At 48.5% G+C, this 24,591-nt stretch overlaps 3 protein-coding genes across 3 annotated transcripts; all 3 read left to right on the top strand.

Annotated features, from left to right (window-relative positions):
* Window positions 1-323: 323 nt before the first annotated feature.
* Window positions 324-4,362, top strand: LOC124187761 (glycine-rich cell wall structural protein-like). The gene is made up of 4 exons (XM_046579875.1): window positions 324-380; window positions 1,881-2,217; window positions 2,305-2,652; window positions 2,730-4,362. The coding sequence occupies exons 1-4, from the start codon at window positions 369-371 to the stop codon at window positions 2,951-2,953; spliced, it is 921 nt and encodes a 306-aa protein (XP_046435831.1). The 5' UTR covers window positions 324-368; the 3' UTR covers window positions 2,954-4,362.
* A 5,638-nt stretch (window positions 4,363-10,000) lies between these two features.
* On the top strand, window positions 10,001-10,881 carry LOC124187762 (glycine-rich protein 5-like). The gene is made up of 3 exons (XM_046579877.1): window positions 10,001-10,031; window positions 10,099-10,435; window positions 10,498-10,881. Exons 1-3 carry the CDS (start codon window positions 10,020-10,022, stop codon window positions 10,749-10,751), a joined length of 603 nt encoding a protein of 200 aa, XP_046435833.1. The 5' UTR covers window positions 10,001-10,019; the 3' UTR covers window positions 10,752-10,881.
* A 3,962-nt stretch (window positions 10,882-14,843) lies between these two features.
* LOC124187763 (dirigent protein 10-like) lies at window positions 14,844-15,619 on the top strand. Its single transcript, XM_046579878.1, has 2 exons — window positions 14,844-15,167; window positions 15,237-15,619. Exons 1-2 carry the CDS (start codon window positions 14,888-14,890, stop codon window positions 15,371-15,373), a joined length of 417 nt encoding a protein of 138 aa, XP_046435834.1. The 5' UTR covers window positions 14,844-14,887; the 3' UTR covers window positions 15,374-15,619.
* Window positions 15,620-24,591: the final 8,972 nt, after the last annotated feature.

Below are 24,591 nucleotides of genomic sequence, written 5' to 3' on the forward strand. Positions count from 1 at the left end.
CAGAGGTTGCAGTCGGCGACGGGCGCGGTAGGCGCGTAACGGCCGCAACCACGCCTTCGGGAATCGTCATAGGTGACCCGGTCCGGTCGGTCCGGCCGATCGGCGATATGGAAGCAACGCGACGGAGGGAAGGGAGCCGGGAACCCGCCACCTTCGCGGTGGCGGCTAACCAACCTCGGAGGATTATAGTTAGTTTTTCTGGGGCGGAGGCAGGGGGGTGGGATAGTGAGGCTTTCGAAAGGATGGTGATTGTGGAGCGTGGCCGGCGTGGCTCGCGTTGACTAGGGAGTATATAAGGCCCACCGACCCAGCCCAAGTCAGTCATTCACCGGACTAGCAGCCCAACCACCACCACACACTCACCAAACATGAAGGCCTTTGTGAGTATTCGGGCCTTCTCGCACGGCGAATATTATCCGGGACCGTTCTGCCTGAAGCCGCTTTTCGCGAAATTTCAAAATCACCGCGGTAACGAGCCGCTGGCCCTTTTTACAACGGCAGTTTTCAATTTTACTTCATTTTTCGATAGACTTTCTTCCTCGTTTTGTATCGCTGCACCGCGGTTGTAAACTTCGCTTCTGTACCTCGATTACCCGATATTATTCCTTCGGTCGCAAAACTTTTTACTGCCGGCCAATAAAATTGGTCTCCATGTATGCATATATATACATATATATACACATATATATATATATACATACGATTACGGGTGAACCCTTGAACCCGAAACGAAATCCGGAAAGTATCAAAGTATCAAACGGGGAAACGTCGCTTTCGTCGTTTTAAAACTTCACTGCGGTTATTTACCGAGAGCCGCAAAAATCGCTTCGGTTTCGTCTGATTTTGAGCAAATTTCAAATCGCCGCGGCATTGCGGAACAATAGAGCTCAGCCTCCGGCTTCCGGGAGAGTAAATAACACCTTTGGTGCACCGTTGCATTAGCGAGAAAGGACGTGAAAGTTTATTCGCGGGTATATCGTGTATTCGAACGTGCATACGGTAACGTCGGGCAAAGCCGTCGGTCTCTCACGACATTTGTATCCGACTGTTACACGCGTGTTTCTCAGTGATCCGCAATCGAGAGCGACAAGTTTGACGCCGGGATAGCCGCGGGTGGTCGAGAAGAATATCGTTCGAGTGTTAATAAGCCGGGACGACTTCCTTTCTAAACGCAACATCTTACATGTAGAATCGTCCGAGAGAATCGAGTCCGAGTAGCTGCAGTTTGACGTGGCGAAACGAAGAAAGCCGCACCCGTCGGTTGCAAAATGTAATATTATAGAGAGCAGCGGAGTAACAAGCGTCACTTTTCTCCGACGTTTGTTACACGCCGGGAATGAATTATGCGGAACCGTTACACGGACGGTGATATAATCTACTGCGGTAGACTCGCTTTTCCCCCGACGTCGCGAAAGTTTAACGACGGGAATGGAAAATATCGAATGAGTAATATTTTTTGCGCGACTAGCCTGGAGCTCCCGAGTGTGCCAACTGGTTAGTTAGTTGGCCGGCTCTCGCGGTTTGCCCCGATCCGTAAAACTGGATCGGAAAGAATTTTTCACCTAATACGGAATCCCGATGCGGAATCGGGGCGTGGTGTAAGATCGAGAACGGCGCTGAAAATCGGCTCGGCCGCACCGAGCTGACGGGAAAAATGCAAGAGGCACGGTAGCCGGGCATTAGCTCGAGTTACGAAACGTTGCATCATCGCCGCGACACGCCGCCCTCCCTCCTCGTTCGCCGATAGAAATTCACCCGGTTTTCTCGTCCCGACACGCGATCCTCGCGACGTCGGTGAAAGCGAGGCTCAGGAGAACCAGCCAACCTTCCCTCATCTGCCTGCGTATCTGCAACGAAACCGGGAAACCTCGCTGTTCCAGATTGTGTTCGCCTGTCTGGCAGTGGCGACAGCTCGCGCCGGCATCGCCCACGGACCAGTCATCTCCTACGGTGGACACGGCGGCGGCCACGGTGCCGGCATCGCCCTCGTCAGCGGCGGACACGGAGGCCTTGGTGGAGGCTACGGAGGCTACGGAGGCGGATACGCCGGACACGGAGGCGCCGGTCTCAGCGGCGGACTCGCAGCCGGAGCCGGTACCGCAGCTTCTCTCCAAGGCGGAGCCTCAAGCTTGGGAAGCGGTGGTCTAGGAGCCAGCTACGCGGCCGGAGCAGCGGCCGCTGCTGGCGCTGCGGGAGTTCAACAGATCGTCTCTGGTGGTGGGTCGACCGAAATACGAGGATCCGACCTCACTCGCGACCTCTCCGAGATTTTCGCGCCGTGCCTAACCCCTCGTTTTTCCCCAGGAGTGACCGGTGGTAGGTCCGACATCGGACCCGCGGAGGGACCCAAGGCCAACGTCGGACCCCAGAGCGGACCGTCTGACCTCGTCGGACCCCAGGAGGGAGCCAAATCCATCGGTGGACCCCGTACCGGACCCTCAAGCCTCGTAGGACCCGCCGCCGGACCCTCGACCCTGGTAGGACCATCCCAGGGAACCGCCACCCTCGTAGGACCATCCCAGGCGACCGCTAACCTGGTCGGACCCAGCTACGGTGGAGTCGCCTTCTACGCCGGATCCGGTGGAATCAACGGTGACGACGGTAGCTCCGGCTCCGCCGCCGCCGCCGCTCCCGGAGGTCTTGGAGGCGCTGGTGAGTCTCCCACGACGGTCGAAGCTCGACGCTCGGTCGAGCCTCCGCTAACGACCCTCGGTTTTTCGCCCCTATAGGTATCGCCCTTGGCGGAGGTGGCGGTTTCGGACTCGGCGGAGGATACGGAGGACCCGGTGCCATCGCCGTCGTCGGCGGAGGCCCAGGAATCGCCGGTGGAATCGGCGGCCACGACGCCGGAGTCGCCGTGATCAACGGACCCTCCGGAGCCATCCACGCCGGACTCGGTTCCCACGGAGCCATCATCCCGGCCCCAGTTTCCATCGGTCACGGCAAGTGGTAGACGGTCTTAACGGACAAGCGATCTCGGCTCGGCGACGGCGGCACACACACACACACCAATCATCACTGCACTACCGGTTGTTCATCACGCGCTGCAATTTTACCCGCGGGGGAGGGAGGGGGGAGGGTGGAGGGGGCAGCGGAAGCGTCCTCGGCCTCTTCTTCGACGCGACGAGGATGAGGACCGCGAAGAGAATCGGAGAACGAGGAGGAGCAGGAGGAGCAGGAGGATCGTTGGAGAGGAACGGCGACATTCGAGAACTCCGTCGTAACGCTCATACGGGGAACGGACGAGAGACCGGCTGAGTTTAGCTGAAAAAGGGATAACGAGAGAGTGCACAGTGTGAACAGTGGACAAGTTACGTCTCAGGCGCATCGACCATCCGTCGAAACCCGAACAACCAGGCGCGTTCTATTTTCTGAACACCAGCCGCGTTGCTCCTCACGGGTTTTCGATATTTCTTCACGCTTCTGCGGATCAGTCTCTCCCCGTGTTCTTCCACTGTCGATTTTCTCTCTCTCTATATCTCTCTCTCTCTATTCTGTTCCGTCTTCTCTCTTCTCAAATCTCTCTGTCCATTCAATTCTCCGTATCTTCAGGTTCCGAATCTCTCGGTGTTCCATCTTTTGCAATATTCTCTTACTCTTCGTCTCTCTGATTCTCTCTCTCTCTCTCTCTCTCTCTCTATCTTGCCTCAAGCCTACCCACGTATATTATATAATATCGTAATAATTATCTCGCTCGGAAGGATACCTCATAATCTCAATTCTCTACATCGTATTCTTCAATGTTGTTATTACATGTACTCACTGCCGCACCGCATACATCTTTTTCTTAAACTATTATTATATTATTACTATAATACGTATTCACATACTCGGCTACGCACATTTTTATACAACTGTGTATATGTGTATATGTATATATATGTATATATGTGTGTGTACATGTATATATTTGGTGATTTTTTTTGCTCATACACAATATACATAAATACACATTTATATATACCTATGTATATATGTATTTATATGTATACACGCACGCTATAAACGCTCCCCCGTCAAACTGAAACATCCCCCGAAACAACGCGCGTATGTACCGTGTATAATATTGTAGTGCACGGACGAAAAGGTAAACACGCAAGTGAAAAAATGGCTACCGGTAGAAGCCAATGGTAGGTCAGCCGTTCGATTTGGAACGAACTAATGTACATAGAAGGCGCATCACCTCCCGCCGCCGGCCCCCGACCCCGCCCGACCCTCGCCCTCGTCTCACCCTCTTTTTGCGATCACGACTAGCACCCCACCACCACCACCACCACCATAGATAGATACCACGTATTTATAGCGTTTATACATTTATACAATACTTTATATAAAAATAAAGCATCAGTATTTAAAACTCAACATGTCGATGTGTATTCTCTCCGTTCTCCTCGGCGCTCGACCCAACCGTCGCATCCACCGATCCACCCACGGTGGTCCCAATGGTTGACAAACATGATCTGTCACGAAAATCGACTGGATCAAATATTTCACTGCGAAAGCCAATCGAGCATTCGTAGCATGGTATTCGCTGTTCGGTCTGGTTGTCGGTGAACATGCGGCGGAAATGTAACACCTACATTCTGATACTTAGAATCGTGGGACTGCAAAGCTACGATGAAGATGGTATGAGATTTCAGTCAGGGTAGGCGGCGTGAGGAGAAGTTTGGGCGGTCGATAAGCTCCTAGACGACAAATGCGCCGCTCCGAAAATCTGGATGATAAAAAATTGAGTGACGTATAATAATTCCAAAGCTGGGGGAGCTTTTCGGGAGAACCGACAATGAGTGAGTCGCGTCTCATTTTTCACTCGTATAAGTCGCAAACCTGAGAGAGGAGTAGAGAGAAGGAGAGATTCTTACTTTATGTACTATGTGCATGTATATATTGTATAAAATATATAGCCTTGGGAGTGGATCGGAGAATATATTAATAATTCATAAAGGATTATTTGCTTAGAATTAATACCACCACCTGCGGCGTTGGTTTCCTTTAACCCCTGCCACCTGACCCAGATTTAACCCCCAAAAATTATCGCGCGGTCTGTGCGTAATCAGAAAATTTTGAATCAAGTTCGAGAAAAGTTTGAGGGAGACTCTCGCTTCTCGCGGTGAAACTTTCAGTCTCTTTATTCGATTTGGACTTAGGCGACCCCGCTGTAAATTTCACCGCGAATATCTCTGAGAGCTTGGCGAGAATAGAATCGAGTTCGTGGTTGTATCGAGGAAAACTTGAGAAAAAAAAATTAACCAAGAACTCTCGAAAAAGATTCAATTCGACCCGCGACATGTTTCGTACCGTTTCTGCAGACGCGACAGGTTTTAGCCGCGAAAAAGTACCGCCAATTACACAAACTCGATTAGCCGGTGATAGCGAAATTAGTTTTTCCCCGTATTTCACCGTAACGGGTGCATTAAAGCTCCACTTCAGGTATCAGAAAAGTTTTTATTTCGACGAACGGGACCTCAAAGCATGTTCCTAGAAATGACTACAAAAAGCTCACCAACGTTTTACGGTGAACGTCGAGTTCGATCAGTTTCGTTCTCGAAATTTCCAAGGTCACTGAACGAAGCCGCAGGCTTACTCAAGCTTCACACGGCGCGATTTCTAGTCTGCTTCGTTAACGAAGCTGAAACACGAACCAGGGTTCACAGCCGCCGTTGTAAGTTTGATTACCATAGAGATGGGAGGCTGCTGAAATATCGCCTGCATTTCAGAGCAGCGAGCTTCCTGCAGACGCTTACAGTGACAAAAAATAATGCAGATGCGCCGGAGTGCATTAAGCCAAAGCGCGTCAAGAAATTGTCGCGGCACTCAACCTCAGGCCAGGCTGATAAAGCTGATGGTGCGAGCCGTCCGTCCGTCAGTTCTCTTTTCCACGCCGGATGACTGGCGAATTTGTCCCGCGGTCTGATCTCGCGTTGTCATTATCCATGAAAGCGCGAAGCCTCGACACGAACGGCGTGGCGTCGAGGCGGGTCTGGAATGGGAGAGTAAACAGCTTTATCAATTTGGTTCCCGCGAAGCGCTCTCTGGGAGTGCTTAGCCAGGCTGGAAAGTCCCCGGAGCTTTTGCTGCGAAGTCCTTCGAGGAGCGGCGGAAACGTAGGATGATTTACTCGATTCGGCTCGACCTTCTGTTTCCATTTGCAGTTTAACCACCGAAATTACACGGACAGGTGACAGTGTACCCAGCGACGCGACGGTGCGGCGGTACGCGTTACGCTGTGAATTACTGGCTCCCGGTTCACCGCAGACGGAATGTGACGCCGACCGCGGGTTTCCCGTCAAATCGTAAATTGTAATTATCAAGATTCAGTGCCGGAGGTAACGCCGTCGCGAATACCCTCACCGGACGCGAGATATCGTCGTTTTTGAGCTCGACTTACTCGGGCTGAAGGACACTCGAGAACCGCAGCCACGGAACCATTCTTTGTCGCCCTCTCCGTCCTTTTCTTGCCTTTGCTCAATAATTCGCAGAGTCTGTTTTGCAATTAGAAATCGAGTAATACTCGCTCCTCGAACTTGCCTGTCTGATCCAACTTCCAGGAACGGCCTGTTAAGAGGATCTCGAGCGTTCCTGCTTTCGCGGGCTCAAGTGCCAACAAAGGAAATGGGATTAGCGGAATCATGAACAACAACGAGTAACGCGAGAGAGCGAACAGTGGCCCAACTCAATCTTGAAACCTGAACAGCGGAATCTGTGATCTTAGGCCAGGCGCGAGCCGACCGGAAAAAAGCCCCGCGTCGTTTTTGCTACGAAGGAAAAAAGGATCTCTTCACAGCTCCGAAACCACATCTCGGCCAGCAGTGACGGCTCGGTGAGCTTGCTCCGGGGATGAATTTGCGCGTTGAAACGTCGGACCGACGAAGAAATGGCGCCGTATTCCCGTTCAGGAAAAGCGAGTCCGACGTTGAACAGTGCCAAGTGAAAATTTCAGGTTCAATACTATCGCGGCAGGAGAGGTGAGCGCTTCTTTGAACTTTGTAGCGTATATAACGCAGCTCTAAATCTTTTGTCAAGTTACTCCTAGAGTTAGATGTTGGCTGAGGCATTCTGCTCGAGCAGATGCCCACGAATAAAAGAAAGCTCTGAGCTTCTCGAGGAGATCGCGAGACGACGGACGGCTTTAGACGTAAAGTCGCACACTGCATACGCCGCATTCTTCTTCTAGTTTTGTTCAAGTCTCAAGTGGAGCGCTCCGGAGAATCCTGCGTCTACACGTACCTCGGCCGGAAGTGTCCTTCGCCAAGAGTTTTCACCGCGAATTTCTACCGGCTTCCATCCTTGAGGGATGAACGCCTTCAATTATGGATGAAAAGCTCAGTTGGCGGGTCACTCGACGAATTTTTTCCTCCTTCCAGGATCCTCTCGCCGGCTTAAAGGACCTCTCCTTTTTCTCTCAATGAACTCTGTTACAGACGCGACGAGGGGAGGGCAATTAATCGTTACGCTAATCGAGTTCGTTTAAAGCGACACGAGATTTCTACCCTTTCACCGATCGATGCAAGATTCCTGCTCGGCAGTTTGCACTTTCCATCAAGGTCGCGGTTGCCGAGAAAACTTTGTCCTCGAAGTGACGACAGGCACGCCGCTATAATTGCGGTAATAGTCCGATATACCTGTTCCGTCACTCTCTGTTTCCGCGTTCAAAGTGTCACGTGAATTTATCGCAGGGAAGGATGGCGAGAGCTCGATCCTTTTCGAAATGATGTTCCAACGTCAAAGCTGCGCTCTTTTTTTTTTTTTCTTCTATTTTTGCATGTGGGGTGAACCTGAAATCAAAATGTTTGACGTTCGTCGTTGCGTGCGGTAATTCGAAATGATTGGAAACTCGATAACGAATAAGACACACAAAGCGCGCGACAATTCAATTATTCAAGTAATTATCGTACACGAAATGAATTCTTCGGCTCAAATTTCCAAACGAACGGTCAACGTCGATTGGCAGTCACACTAATTTAGCAGCGGGGCAACACGCGAACTCGATAAAAGAGGACGTAATTAACGCAGTCGATAATTCCGAAATAACCGAGTGATCCGACGGCGGTTGAAACGCGCTAATACAGAATCGCTAACGCCGGTCCGTGTATTTGCTTTACGGCGTGAAAAGTCTGGACATGATTTCGAAGGTCCAAAAAGCATATCGAGCGTTGAACGTTTCAATTAAAAAATCTCACCGGTGTGGGGAAAATCGCAATTATTTACCAAGCTTCGCGGATTGTACCAGAAGGGAGTTGAAATGTCAGTGAAATCTCATTGCTCCTTCCTCCTCCTCCTCGTCGTCGAACTCGAATTATTAACCCAGACATCGAACCTTTCCTCGTACAACAAAGGCAACAAAGGCACGATGCATTGCGGGCGCAGAGGCAAGAGGCATCCATCGCATGTTTGCAGGGAATTGGAGCAAACATCGAGGAGAACGCTAAAGGTCGAGACGTAGCGGCGAACTTTGTCTTTGTCGGTACTCGCTGAGGATATTCCACGAACTGTACAGATACTCTCAGCGTATCCTCTGGGGCACCGCAGGCTAGCGTCGGAGGAGATAGGTAGAATTTGGAGCCCAAGGTTGGGACGAGGACGAAGAAAGAGGTGGATAATGCCGAGCTGAGGGAGAAAACTGAGCCCCAGAACGGCCCGACCCTCTTAATTACCGGCCTTAAAGAGGCGCCGAGGGTCGCCATATTCGACGATTGTTATTGGCTTTTTGCTCGCCGGTTTGTCGATTTCGTTCAAATACTACGGCGATATATGTCGGCGGTGAGGCTCGAAATTCGAGAGAGACGGAGCGAGCGCTTCGCGTATCTCGAGTGGGAAATTCTGGAACAAAAAATAAAGTGGATTAATAATTCCTAGAGTAATCACCCCTCGCCGAGGGGCTCGTGACGGCCCTGGCTACTGCCTAACTCGGCACTGCGCTCGACTCGGACTCAGAACGTCTAAATTAATTCGGCAATTCCCAGGTATACATTCACGAGTCTCGTTCAGCTGTAGCACTGGAGGAATTAAAACGGCGTGTAACTTCGTAGATGCTCGATTCATAATTAAACTAACCTCCCCAGCTGTCCGACATATTCTGCTTTATACGTACCTTATACCCACCATCACCACCTTCTCCTCCTCCTTGGGAACGGAGTTGAAAACAGGCGGGCAATTGACGCGTCTGCGAAACGGTGAGTTTGAAGTTTACACTCGGTTTGTTCTTCCTTTTGAGGTGTGCAGGCACTTGCCGTTAATGACGAGAATGCATAAAATTACCGAAATTATAAACCCCCTTGTAAACTTGTTGTTCGGTATCGCTTTTAACAGCGAGTACGGTTCAACTGCTCCGGTTCGAACAAGCTTGACGGTAATCGTGACACGTTTCAATCCCACGAGTCAGTCGCAACAATTGGGCAGAGTTTAATTGACGGTTTGCGCCAGCGTAATTTCGGAGGAACAAAACGGCCGATGAAAAAACCGTGAACTCGGAAAACTTGAAACAAAGCTTCAGCCGGCTGATTGAGCGAGAGAAATTTGTGGCAACCGACCGCGTGCTTCACCCGGCGTAAATTCGAGCCACGAGTAACCGAGTCAGGTTGAAATTCGTGCACGAATCGAGGGGCTAAAATAATTACCGAGGATTTAACTCGGCGAGAAACTTGGTCCTAGGCGAGCGAGTCGTGGACTGCGGTTCGTGGCGGCCGATCGTGAGCGTAGAAAAATTCCGCGGCCTGAAAGTGGGTGGTGGTAAAAACTAGTTTTCCTACCCTCGCCGGCGGGCCGCAAGGACATTTTTTAGGCCTTCAACGACATCCGCGTAACCTGCGCTCACCGTCGGAAGGGACGGTTTCCAGCAGGCCGCGAATGGGTGTGGCGAGGTTACCACCGTCCGACACAATCGGTCCGTACCGCGGAGCCTCGGAGGTATTATTATTCGCGGGATCAGTGGGAGCGCGAATCAGGATGCCAGAGTCCTATATAAGCTCGGTTCGATATCCAGAGTCCATCACCACTCGACTACCGCTCAGTCAGTCAACATGAAAGCCTTCGTGAGTATACGAGTTTAAGCTTCGAATTTTTTAAAACCAACAACTCCTCCCTGAATCTCACCCCCAGATCGCCCTCCTCGCCCTCGTCTCCGTGGCCGTCGCGACGCCTCGTGAACGTCGGAGTGTCTGGGGTGGCGCCCACGGCGTCGCGGTTGGCCTGGCTGGGCCAGTCCTTGGCGGTGCTTCGGTCGCGGGGCCTCATCTGGGCCCCGCATCTCTCGCCGGGCCCGTCGTCGGTCCTGCTCGTGTTTCCGGAGCTGTTGCCGGCCCCGCTCACGTCTCCGGCAGCGTCGCCGGGCCCGCGGTTGTCACCGGGTCCGTCGCTGGTCCCACCTGGGTTGACGGAGGCTGGGACGGAGCCTGGGGTCACGGATGGAACGGAGCTGCCGGATGGGCTGGTGCAGGTAACCGTCCGATACGACGAACCCAAAACACGCTGAGTTGACACTGAAATCGACCTTTGTAGGATACGGACTAGGAGCTGGACACGGGGCTGTTTTGGCTGGGCCTGCGGTCCATGGAGCGGTTCTAGCTGGCCCAGTTGGTCACGGAGCGGTGATTTCTGGGCCGCACGCGGGCGCGGCTGCGGTCTCTGGACCCAACGCTGGGTCTGCGGTTATCTCGGGACCTTCTGGCACCATCTCCACCCATGGCGCCGGATACGGAGCTGGAGTCCATGCTGGACTAGGCCATGGATGGGCTGGCCATGGTCACTGGTGATTTCCACGCGTCCTCCCCTGAGCCTCTTAACAAATGTACTGACTGGTCCTGTCTTGGTTCCCTTTCTCGACCTCCGATTCTCGTCTTTTTGTATAACAAACATTGAATAAATGCATTTTTACACTTGAAATATGATGCCGGTACGTTCATTGACTGTTTATCTCATTCGCCTTTATCTAGTTATAATAATCGTTGAAACCATTCGAAAGTATATACGCTGACGTAAATCTAGAGAGCCGATACTCTTTGTTCTCGTTGAATAGTCAGCCATGCTGCAGTAATTGTCACGACCTGTGGCGATATTAATAACGCATAGGCAAAGCCTGATTAACAGCGAATGGTATATTATCTTGTAAGCAGCTATATTGCTGCGGAGCGTGGAAAGCTCCTTTACACTCGTCGTAATTTACTCCGTCATAGCTTTCAGTCTGCAATTAAGCGATTTGAGGTGGCCTGAGAGGCGTCGGAACTTCCCATTTCGTGTCAGAAGCTTCGACCATATTCCGTCTGTTCGCTGGTTTGAAGCTGGGCTGAACAGAAGAAGACCGCCATCGTCTGGTTGGAACGTAAAACGTGGATTCTAGCATCATTCAGATGCCCTGGACCCATGCACTCACGAGCCGACAAGCAAAGGCTGGGCTCGTGTGGCACGGCTGGTTTACAACTGCAGTGCCGGTTGATCGTATCAGCATCGATCGAATTCCTGGGGTTGCACCAAGTGGCGACGGTCTCCGAATATACTGTACCACCTCCCTGATCACTGTTTCACCCTGATTGAACCTTGTTTCAATCGAATTTCTCTGGGTTTCTACATGCTTTCTTTCGATCAACTTCCGTCTCGCGCATTTCCGGCTGGTAACTTGAAATACTAAGAACTGCAAGTTCCTTCGCGAAAATCAGCACCAGGAAACATACCTGTAATGCTAATTCACCTCGACACTTTTTCCACTCTGTCAGATCAATGTTTGATAGAAAATGAAATGTCGTGAACGAGCTCAAGCTAGCTTGTCAATCGTAATGCGATCTGGCGATGAAACGCAACCGAGCTATGTTCCAAAAGCATGTTCTCTTCATCGTTTCAGGCCCCCGCTTTTTGGCGACTCGCTGAGACGGCAAAGGCCAGTCGTTCCAATCAATCGCCCACTCGCTCTGGCCGCGTCGACATGTGAAGGGAGGGTTTTGAGTGGCCGCGACAATGCGCGTGGCGACCGATCATTTTCCTGATCTACGATTACAACCGGAGTGTCATTGTCGCTGGAGCTTGAAGGCTGTTGGTGAATACGTCCGGCACGCGCGTTCCACGCCTGACCTCTGGCACCTACGTGCCGTGCCTACGGCAGCGGTTAGTCTCTGACACTTGGCACTCGCTAACAAAGGATCTATAACTCGAATTACCCACCGTGTGGGAAGTGCAAAGTCGGTGTGTCGATAATTTCTGGAGTACGTACCTGCAACGACCGTGTGGGTAGGCAGGAATTTCACTCTGCACTTATGTTGCCCATTTCGGACCGGCGGCGGGATGGGAAACACGCGAAAACACGTGTGGCATAAGCGGAGAGTAACTTGACCAACGATAATAACTGTTGTATCGAGTTACAAATTTCATACCAACTTTGTGTGATTCTCCATGTATACAGTGTTATTATGACGAAACACTACGTGTCCGAAAGTTGACGCTAGATCGTAAATTGAACCATCTCGAATTCTCTACCTCGCTGCTTTGTACCGACCAATTACCTTCGAAGTTACGAATTATCGACATTTACACATAACGTTAAACGGGATAAGCATTTTTTCCATACATTAAATAGGAAGAAACTTACAAGCTTTAGGCCACTCGTGCAGGGTCGGTTTAAAGTACGAGTCAACGACCTCTTAAAGAGTATCGGAATCCTGAAATCGCAGCGATCGTGTTTTCAGTCGTAAAATAAAAATTATCAAGGAAATACAAAAGAATTCCAAAGCGATCATCACGGAATTGTAAAAGCGAGATGTTTCGATCATACAAATGTTTTGAAGCTATCTATCGGATGAAGAACGTATTCGTGTACTTGATGCAAGGATTGAACAGCGACTAAATTCTCGAGGGGAAAATTCATATCGGAGACCTTTGACATATCACGTATCAAAGGCGGTACTACGAAAATGTGAGTATCCGTATAGTCGCCAAAGAGATTTGGCAGACGTTTCAAACATTCCCCGTCGTTCGGGATTCAAAGTAAGAAAATTCACCCCTTTTCACCTCAGCGCATCGCAATGCTTGATGTTGACAGGATGATTTTCAGTGCTATTGACAACCGAACGTTGATGCGTATCATGGCTCGTCACGGCGCATTCCGACCTTTGGTCCTCGACGAAGGTAAGATAAATGTACCAGTTATTGATCATTTTTGGTTGTATCCGTGTGATTCTGAGTTCTAAAATTACTATAAATTGGTTTTAGTCATCGAAGAATCCGCAATTTGTGCCGCCAATTTATAATTTTCGAAAAGAAAAGGGTCAATAATTGTTACGCTTACCTTACGCCTGTCGGTGTCACTTGCATTAGTCCGAGACAAATCCTAATGCAGATTGCTGGAGTCTTGCCTCCACAGACAAGCGAGGCCAACCTGACCAGGTGCAGGTTAAACTTCTCGTCAACGCTTTGTCTCGACGACGAAGGCCGCGAGGGGAAGGCGGCATAAAAAAAGGGGGAGGAGGAAAGTTTTCGAAGAGTGAAGGGGATAAATAACTCAGGTCCTGGGTTAACTGGGCGCAGCTGCTAATTCCTCGATAATTAAAATTTCACTTCCTCCTGATCGGCTATTAATTTCTACCCCATTCGTCCGTCACTTATTCCCCGTTTCAAGAAACCCGGCACTTTGTATATCCGTGCATTCCCCGAAAAGAGTAATAAAAGTTTCTCAAACTCAAAGGTACGGTTCTTATAATCTGGAATAGAAACGAACAAAATGAAAAAATAAAAATAAATAAAAAATCGAGAAACGAAGTAAAGCCTGGAAGGTATTTCAAGCTCGAATATAACTTGCACTCTGCGCCGACGTGCAGTATATACGGTGGTAAAAATCATACAGTATATTTGATAGGAATCTTCGAACGTGACAAATTGCCTGTTTCAAACATATTGGCACTTTCAGTCGTGCCTGCAGGTATGTGTATGTGTGTGTGTGCGCGCATGTGTGAGGTACGGCTGCAGCGTGCTTCGGGCGAAAAATAAAAAATGATACTCCGCTTACCTACTATTGGAAGTGGTTCGATATTGACGGGTGGATGTGCCGAACGATATTGACCTGGGTCGTGTCGGAAAGCTCTACTCATATGGAATGCGAAAGCGATCCGACAAGAATTGAATGATTAGAAGGAAAAGAAAACACATAAAAGCATTTACAACGCTGGTACCGATGGAAGGCTACAATTTCTAATATATCCCACGTAATGAATTTCTGTAAGGAACAAATTCACCGAGTTTCATAAGTCAATTGAAAAAATATCAATACAGCAACCTTGTAACCTTATCCTCGCTATTGAAGGTGTAATAAACTTGTTAAAATTTCTGATTCTTTTCACAAATCTTGGCATCATTTTCGTGATAAAGACGAAACCTTGTCGCTACGGTCTCAGACAAAATCGATTCGTTAAGAATAAGGCGCCGCGTTGCCGTTCGTCGCGTTCCTTCCATCGCGGTATATAATATACAAAGAAATCGACAATGCTCGCAATACGCTTAAATCCGCAGCCACCCACTCATGCGATACTCAAGATCGCCTTGTTCGCGGTTTTTCGGCCCACCGTCAAAGCCTGTTTCGAATTAATTCCGCGCGGCCCAGCCCTCGTAGTTACAAGTGAATTCCAGCGAGTTGCCGCAGGAGTCGAAGACGGCTCGTTGTCCGGGTGTCGCGACGCTACCGACGCCTGTTAAACCTACGCCTCAGTCCCGCAGGCCGCACCGCACCGCGCCCTCCAGGAATGTTCAAAGTGCGCGACCCTGCGAGCCTTGCAATTCCGCGCCACGCCCGAACCGCGAGGTCGCGGCCGCAGCCGCGGAATCTGGTCGTATAAAAGCGCGACGCAGAATCGGAGTTGACAGATCACCGGCAGCCGTCTGCTTCGCAATTCTCTGCACCAACCCTCCCAGAATGCGTTTCTTCGCCGCGATCACCGCCCTCCTCGCCATTTTGGCCACGGCCACAGCCGCTCCTTCCGGTCTCTGGGGCGCCCACGGCGTCGCCCTTGGGGGCCCGGTCCTAGGGCCGGCAGCACTGGCGGGGCCAGTCGTGGGCCCAGCGCGGCTTTCCGGCCCCGTTGACGGCGGTGCCCTCGTTTCCGGTGCCGTCGCCGGACCCGCCGTCGTGACCGGAAGTGTCGCTGGTCCCGCAGTCGTTTCTGGATGGGGAGCGCCGGTCCTCGGATGGGGAGGTGAGTGAATTTAGCCACGTTTCGCCCGCCACCAGGCTGCGGCCTCTAACCTTTCGGGCGATTTTACAGCCGGACACGGTGTCGCAGGGGCCGCACTTCACGGCGCAGTTTCGGCACCGGCGGTCGTCGCAGGACCATCTGGCAGCATCGTCGTCGGGCCTGCCGGACACGGTGGTATTGCCCAGGGGTGGGCGGGACATTGGTGAACCGGAATCACCCCCGAGTAACCGAATTCCAACCCTCGACGAGCGACCGACCCGACCTCACAAGCTGACCGCCTAACGATCTCCGTCACCAGCTACCCCGCACACAAATGTTTACCCTCTTAGCTGCAGCGAACCTTTGACAATATACCTACCCGATGTAATAACTCTTTGTACATAACCTTAGCTCTTCTGTCTCCGATCTCCCTTTTACCACCTTTCTTTAATAAACTCGCACTTTCAAAGCAACGATCGAACGGATGGGCTTTGATCTCCGTGGACCTTGAGATTCGTTTACGTCTTCCGATTCCTTATCCGCGCGCTTGTCTCGCTCTTCGTGGACGAGTACGTGCAAGGCCTCGAAATCTCGGGAGAGCCGGTCATCGATGATTCGTTGGAGCCGCTTTGAGACGCGGCGACGATTCGTTTTCTGGCCGATAGCGAGACAATGCGGACTCAAAGCCACCGGCTGCAGAGCTTCGGAACGCGAGGCAAGAAGAACGCTTTCCAGGCGACGGTGTCTGTAATTTCAGGAAATTGCTGGCACTGCACTTCAATTAGTCTAGACCGGAGTCTCCGGCGTCTCGGGACGGGCCCGATATCGATACATTTCCGGTCTCTTTGCGAGGCGCTGGTCCGTCGAGTCCAGCGATTCTTCAACTGATCCCGGGAATATTTTTCTACTTTCGATTATCTCTGCGGTTCCGTCACTCAGCGAGACGCGTGAAATCCCGAGAACAGAATCGTTTGATGTTTCCCCTCCGATTCTCCGCGAGTATTTTTCAAGTAACGCGAGCTATTACTTAGCGGAATGAGACTGCCTACCTGCGTTTGACGAGCCGACAAAGGAGGATTGATTGCGATTGTGGCCGGACATTGGAGAGAAAAGGGAAACGTTATGTACGAAACAACGGTACGATAGATGAAAACTCCGTTTGAGCTTTCCGCCGAGGTCGGGAAGCTTTGTCCGAACGATGAACGGACCTCGACCTTATTCCTTTTTGACTCGGCCGTGAATTACGATCCGATCTAAAGCCGATGAAACCTCGATTCTCGTACACCTTTGTCGGGGCTCGAACAAAGATAAGATTGATGTTATTGATTGCGCTGAAATTACGTTACGCGTCAACCGCCTCCCACCATGGCATCGTCGACGTTCTCAGGACGAGCTTCGTGTGTGCCGAGAAAGACGGAGAGAAGAATCGGGAAAAGGATGAGGATGAGGATATCAACCGGGGTATAAAAAGCGCGATATTAATTTCGAGCAAATGAATAATATCCGCAATTTTTTACCCCCCCAAGCTCCACTTTCAGCGGCCGGTTCTCGGGTATCAAATTTCCAAAATTAGAAGAACGGGATGGCGTAATAACGCGGATAAAGTTTGCTGCAGACAATGATTAATCCTCGGCTTCGCTTTGCTTGCCAATGTCCTTTCAAGACGCCGCGCCACCAATTGCACAGTTATAATTAAAAATTTCTATCCGCGCGCAAAAATTCTTTTTTCTTCTTTCAGAAATATTTCACTTACCGATGAAGATTAGCTGGGCTGATATTTCATTCAGCCGTTCGACTTGCCAGGGAATTTGGAAGGCGAAAAGTCGGGCAAAGTTTCGACCAGCCTCCTTGATATAAGAAAAAAGAGACAAAAATGAAACTCCGACTTTTGAGAGCTTCGCAATAATATATTTTACTCGTAATGTTAAATACCACGAAAGTCCGGATCTTATCCTTAAAATCTTTGCCAAAAGTACCCGCTCATCTCTTCTCCCGGTATAACCGATTAAAAATAAAAACGTGACTGGACAGTGAAAAACTTTTTCAGGACTCAGAGAACCGCTCCGTCAGTTTCCTTAATGCCTTTTATTTTATTCCCGTCGTAAGTTTTGAGAGGCTTTGTTGTGCGTTTGAAGAATGCAAAAACAAATCGAGATTCAAAATCACACTGATCGACTTGGAAGGAAGATCGATTGCAATTTCAAATTCGTTGAAAGAGGCGAAATTCCAGACGCTTCGTGTATCGTTAAACGCGAATAAAAAGCCGCGAGAAAGTCGCAAATTTGACAAATTAACAGGACCTTCAGTCGGCACCGATGTTAATACATTATGTGTGCCTGCATATGTATTTCGCATCGGCCATCCGTAACTATTTCGCATTAACGGTACAAGAGAATCACGGAGTGGGTGCGGAGAGCGCGTTAGCGTGGAAACTTGAAACTATATTTGGATTTAATTGGAGCGGTATTCAGCAGGCGGAACATGCTTCGGTATCACGAAAATCGGAACAGCGTAACCGCGATGCTCTATATTTCATTTGTTTGCATATCAATGAAAAAGTAAACATAAATTAAATAAAAATATCAACGTGTACCATAATTTTATTACAAAACATTAATCACTCTTGCAAATTGGAGAGAATCTGTGTGAAATTCGCGACCCAATTTTTTATACATTTTGAAGCTCAATAATCCCAAGTCCAAAGAGAGCTTCAGAAAATACTATGAGCCATATTCTTGTTTAATATTCATTCAATTTTCGCGGATAAAATGTGACGTGAAAACGAGGATTAAACCGCAGACTTGTGGTCAATACAGAATGAGTTACAAACTGAAGCGAGTAACTGAAAATCTATCTCTCTCTCTAACACACACACACACACATACACACGCACAGCAATGATTACAAGAGGAACAAAGCGCTGCTGTCCGCACTTATTCGTGAGGCAAGGAGGCGACGTTATTGCTCGTTCAAGAAACAGGTTAACGGTAACGGTACTAGAAAATATGACATTTGAACCTCGTTTATAGGCGGCTAGAGAATATGTCACATGCAAGAATCCGTACAGGGTGTACCGCGAGTAAAAGTGCGAGGAAAATTCGCGGACGCATCTGGAGGAGAGAGTTGCAAAAAGTGCAGATATTCAGGATCGGAGGTAAAAGGAGTTCAAAATCTTTTTGTTTCATCTAATTTATTTCGTGCTTCAACAGCGAGTGACGACTGTCTGCTGACGGGTAAGAAATCACTACCAGTATCGCACCCGGTGTGCCGATAAATCAATAAATGCAGTGCAGTTAGAAGCGTGACAATTGTAGCCATTGATGTAACGGTTGAGCAGGTGTAAAAATTGTTGGTTTAAAAGGTGACAATGGTAGACATGGAATTCCGCCAGATGGAGTTGTGGTTATTATTATATTTGCGATATTTTACCCATTCAGTATTTCAGGTATTTTTAACCACCGCATAATACGAGCCCGTGACAATGCCGGGTTGAACTTTATTCTCCTGCACTGGACGATGGAATATGTGATAATAATAACGTTCACAAGCCCGCTTGAACAATTTATGAAATTCGAAATACGCGGTGCAGGTGAACGCGCGCTTTACTCTGAATCGGGAATTCATTATTTACAGCGATAAAGCGCTCATTTCTGTTACGCAAATAAAGTGATGGGGCTTATCCAATACTTGGTGGTAAAAAAAAAAAACGAATTTTCCAATGAATTTCAAGGGTGCCATTATCACCGAACGATGTCAAATAACCCGGTGTCAAATCGAGCTTCAATTGTTTCATCAGCGAGGTGAAGATTTTTCCGTTAATTATTTCCCTCCGCCGCGGTGAAGTTAATTCGCAAATTTCCCGAGCCAAACACAAAGGGATAGAGAGAGAAGGAGGTTTTTGCGAACCCTTTGTGTTCGAGAGTCCGACCGTTGGATGCTAATGTCCACTCGAATTGCGAGCTGAATTTCGTTACTGCAATCGGACCGAAAGGACGCGGCGTGTTATAAAATTTTCAGTTCAACAAATTCCATGTCCTTCAGCGTGTTTGCGGTCCGCAAAATTTTCTATACCTTCAGCTTTAAACCGCGACTGCTAGCCAATTACGACAGAGGCAAAAGAATTTTTACCTGATCTTTTTGCGCAGCGAGAAATAGAAAGAGAGTGTGACAGTGACTTTGAACTCGTACGCATTTTTCTAAGCTTTTTCTAATCCCGCGCAGCCGCAGCTTATTCTCTTATGACGGGACCTTACGGCGAGACGTTCACCGAGGTTGAAGGTTGATCGGTGATCCGTCATCGTCGAGGCCTGAGTATAAAAGCTGAACACGACAGGGTCGAGTGATAGTTCACCTCATCTAGCCAGTTAGCGCTAAACGAACAAGGCGAAGCGATGAAGCTCAGTCTCATGGCGAGGAGGAGAATCGGGTTTCGTAAATTCTAGAAATACATTCGGTATATTGAAGTTGTTGCGGAGCATAAAAACTGTTGAATTTGGAACGTCGTTTCCGGCGAGAAATTACAATGTATTTAAAATATGTCGAAGAGAACGTAAACAACGAAAAGTTAGACGGCTTTCCAAATCTTGACCAACCGGTATTTACCGGCAATTATTATAATGTCATATTACGGTGAAATAGCAAATCACGAAAAGTGTTCTCTGGATGCATACGTATGTAGATATTGCGCAAATAGCCAATCTCGAGCTTTCCGCGTTGCGTGACTGTAATAGGTGCGAAAGATAGAGGCTGCCAAAGAGAGCCGCGAAATTCGGTCATTCGGATTGTTGAACCACTTGCTTTTTTACGCATGGATCCAAACCTTTCAAATCACGCTACGCAACTGGAACTGTTACTTTATGAACCAAGAGAGTGAGACGCGAAGAAGTCACCTGGTCAAATCAAACAAAAATACTTTGCCTTTAGGCGTGATCCAACATCTATCAAAACAAAAAACCAAGTGTAATAAAACGGGGCAAAAAACACGCACCGTCAAAGTGTATATAACATGTGAAAACGTATCTCCTCGCGCTGTCTGATACACCTTGGTTATAAAGCAAAAAGCGGGCGTCGTCGAGGCCTGAGAAATATTGATAAATGTGATCGTCTACACGCGCCGCCACGCAGATTGGTGGCTCAATTTATCTGAAACGAGATCGCTGCGTTCAGTTTAATCGGCAAATTTCCATCTCTGGATAGTGATATACGCCAAAAATTGGTTGGGAAACTCACGTTTTAATCTTGGAGAGCTACCATTAATTCTTTCCTTTCTTTAATTATATTCCCAGCCTGTCGGTAAATAGCAAAAATTAATACGGCAGGTTTATCACTGCATAGTAGGCACGAAAATCAGAGACATTAACGGTAAGATACTACGGTTCCACCTTATATTGTCACTATGGACCGACGAACTCGCTCTGTTTAGTTAGGACTCAACGCGGACTACCTGGCTCCAAAATTACGCACGAAATTCGGATCCCGCGAGAGTTGTTCAAAGCACCCGGAAGCACAGCTGGACTCGATCTGGAAGTTACGTAACAGTCGAAACACGGCAAAGAAGCAGGCGAAAAGTAAACGACCTCCAGTATATCTCGAACCCGTCTCCGTGTCAATAACAAATTCGATACGCTAAACGAGTATTGTGCAGCAGTGACGGTCAGTGAACTTTTTCTGCGCAGCATCGATGACACAATGATCAGACGATCGCAAAACGATGCGCGTCACGTATCTTGAAAAGTTATGATTTTTGGTAAGGTGATAAAAAATGGGTGAGACTCGTTTCGAAACGCAGCTTCACCTTCAGCCTCGAACGTCTATTGGAAAGTAATAATCTAAAATTTTCACTCTGGATTAGAATGTATTTTATTACAAGCGGACCAACTGTGGTGGAGATAACTCGATGTGTTACAATTTACCGTGGCTCACAGCGAGGCGACACTCTATCGCAATTCGATATCTGCTCTTTGCACATCGAATTTCCGTTATACTTACCGCCTGATGACGCCAACGGTGACAAGGACACCGTAAAAAGCATCGTAGAACCTTTAACACGATCGTTCACAATGCCACTTGACGTGTTCTCTCGATCTCACCTGGCCAGCCGAAGGCCAACACGCCTCAGGCTCCTAGCTTACGTGTGTTGTGCAAACGTTTGAGCATTCAGGCAGTGTTCTTCGCGTACGCAACACACCTGGCTGTGCCTGGATACGTAGGTCTAACCATCGCATGACTTGCTAGAGCGAATCTCCGACGCAGTTTACACCTCGGGGCACAGCTGCGTTGCTCAAATTTTCACCGTATCGTACCGTCGCGTCGATGTATAAACGGAGGAGTGAAAAAAGTGGTTTCATAACGGACGATAACGGCTCGAGCATCGACTAGTTTCAGGACTTCGAATCGTTAGACGGTGATGATTCAAGGCGACGAACAGGGCGCTTCGATGCTTGGTTCACTGCAGCTTTTTTCTTTCATCAAATGATCCTCAATGTGTCGCTTAGGGTTACTTTTACTCCGCACCCTGCTGAACCTTTTTTGAAATTCAATCGGTACATCGGTTACGCTGAGAAGCCTGTATGAGAAATGGACCCAATGCTTCTCTCAATTTTTGCTACATCTAGTTTGCAGCCCTTGAAACATCGCGGGTTATTGAGGATTTTGTGACGTATCGGCACGTCTTCAGGGATTGACGAATATTTCTGACAGTGGGGAAATATGTAGGTAGCTCATGAAAAGTTTACCTCGGCGACTTCGCCGGAAGGATGATTCATGCCTCTTTCCATTTGCGAGACAGTATATTATATGATCCCGCGGTTTCGTTTATACCTCGGAAACGTTTTCCGATCAGCCATTCGAATGGTACATAGTACAAGTTGTCGAATGTCAGAAGACACGACGGGCTGACACGCCTGTCACACTCACTCCACCCTGACGATGAGAGAGTTGCCAACTTTCGATCGATTCATTAACACGACGCGTTCCACGTCTTACATTATATAATATTCGATTTGGAGTTGACGGGGTAGAAAGTGGTTACGTAATCGTAATGCGCAGTGTCACTCGGTACTAACTCAGATGTGGAATTGAGATGGAAACGCAATAAGAACACTTGAGCAGGCACAGAATACGAATCTGAAAAAACGCTAATGGACAAGCTCTTCTCTCGTCTGTTATAAAAATGTCATTTTAACACCAAAAATGGTCGATGATGTGATAAAAACGAAATTGGTTACGTATGAGTAGTGCAAACGTGCGTTCTGGTGTTCTTTAAAGTTACGTCTAGGAAATCGAATCAAAAACATCCGCAGTGTCTAGATATACGCCTCGGTTGTTGCCAATTGAAAAACTCTCATTACTCCAGATTTTGTCGAATTGTAATCTGTACATTGATTCACATAATTAGTAATAAAACTGAATAATAATTATCGGCGTTTTGCGGTGGTTAGGATGAAGGCTTCAGGGTCGTCGGAACTTCGGAAATGCTGGATTCGTCTTGAGTGAAGAACTTTTTCACGCTCGTGAAGGCTTTCGATGCTGCCTCGCCGGTTTTGTGCGCAGCGTTCTTGGTGTAATCCTTGATGTCATCGTAGTGAATGACGTCTTTAATGTCATCGATAACTCCGGCTTGGATCATCTGAACAAAAACAGCAAAAATGAGTAACTATAATAGATCAAGAGTTAGAATCTACCTCGCTATCTATCCAAATATCATCTCCTGCGGTGTATGTAGTCCACAATATAAGAACGCCCTAACGATCGATAATTTGATGGATTGGATAACTTCCTTCGACCACATTCTGTTGGCCGGATTAAGGATAATGTGTTTTTCCAACGGTTCTCGGGGCTGGGGTAATTTTTTTTTTCCCAACGATGAAAAATAAGCCAGGGCAATACACGAGTCGCCAGACCGCGTATATGGTCGATTTTTTATCCAGCTCCTATAAACGCCGCGGTTAATCGCGTCAATTGCTCTGGCACGGTCAACAAGTTATGAAAAACAGCCAACCCCGACCGCCGGAACCAATGCGCCGTTTCTTTCAGTACGTCCAATTACTTATCGTTACGTTTAAACTCCACGGTTCATTAACTTCACCGTCACTCTAAAGTTTATAAATCATTCTATCGTGGCAATAATCGCGTCAACGGGACAACAGCCGGCGTCTGTTCAAATCCGTCCGACGAGCACATTTTCCTCTGATCTTTGTGATCCTCATTTTCGTCATCTGACCAAGAACGATTTTCCTGAACGCAACGAAAAGCTGTAAAAAGACGAATGTCGAGGGTATACAATACCGGACAGCGAAACACGGGCACTTGATGAAAAACAGCATCCAAATCGTTTACTTTCTCCATAGTTCCTTGATCGTTTTTTTACCTCCTGAACTCTTGACCTATCGAAAACCCGCCGATTTTTTCACCGCCCGCGTAATAATTCACGAAATCACGTTGCACCGATTACGGGAAACCGACTCGCCCGCAGAAAATGAGGCGAATCAATTATTGAAAGAGGCTGATTTACTACGTACGTCGATAACGAAGATGACCAAAAGGGCGATCAGGATGGTCCGTCGGCTTATCATTTTCGGCTTGGTTTCTTTTCTCTTCTTTCTCACTAGGTCTGCAAACAGCAAACTTGACTCCTTCGGAAGGGACGCGATGCTCACGAGTGACTCGATCGGGAATGACACGCAGTTGCGGGAGTCAGCTATTATACGTATAGCAGGCCAACTCGCTGCCACTTCCAGCTCGACCCATTGCCGGGCACGTGGACGTTGCGCACACTGACTCACCTCTTCCTCCGTGTCGCTGTTAAATTTATCAGGGCCTTTTCATGCCCAGCGACTGCGTCAATAAGACCCCCGAATCCGGTCCATTACACTCCAGTTTTCGCAATTTGAGTCTGAGTACCGCGTAAAAAAGACCCGTTGTTTCGACCGGTTGGCTCGATGATGGCCACTTGATTAGCAGTCGCCACTACGACCCGAATAAAATTTCACAGTCACGTATCCAATCCTTAACCTGGTTCACGGTCAGTCGAATGTTTGAAAGAAGGTGATTACAGAGGATTGCAAAAAATACCGGTTCCTCGACTAGCTCCTTTTGTCTCAAAGTTACAATCTATTTCACTCCGAACTTCGGAGAGACTCTAAAGATTTCTAAAAGAGAACTGTGAATTTACAACGTGAAAAACTTTGCGGAGTATACTGCAGTTTCTACTGAAAGAGTTCGGATTTTCGCAACTGAGGTCGAAAGGGCGGGGTTACTTAGAATCGTTCATCTTCTGGTAGGTCTGGAAGGTAATAAAGCTAAGATGTTCGAATATCCAGGAGAGATGGAACGAAGTGGATAATAGCAGTGGGCTAAAGTAAGGGGAATTTTGTCAATTGGGAGTAATTGTTAATCGGCACGTAACTCCAATGGCTCGGTGTAGTTGAACGGTTAGAAGTCTAAC

The sequence above is a fragment of the Neodiprion fabricii genome, chromosome 1 (assembly GCF_021155785.1).
Source record: "Neodiprion fabricii isolate iyNeoFabr1 chromosome 1, iyNeoFabr1.1, whole genome shotgun sequence".
In the NCBI taxonomy this organism is placed as follows: domain Eukaryota; kingdom Metazoa; phylum Arthropoda; class Insecta; order Hymenoptera; family Diprionidae; genus Neodiprion; species Neodiprion fabricii.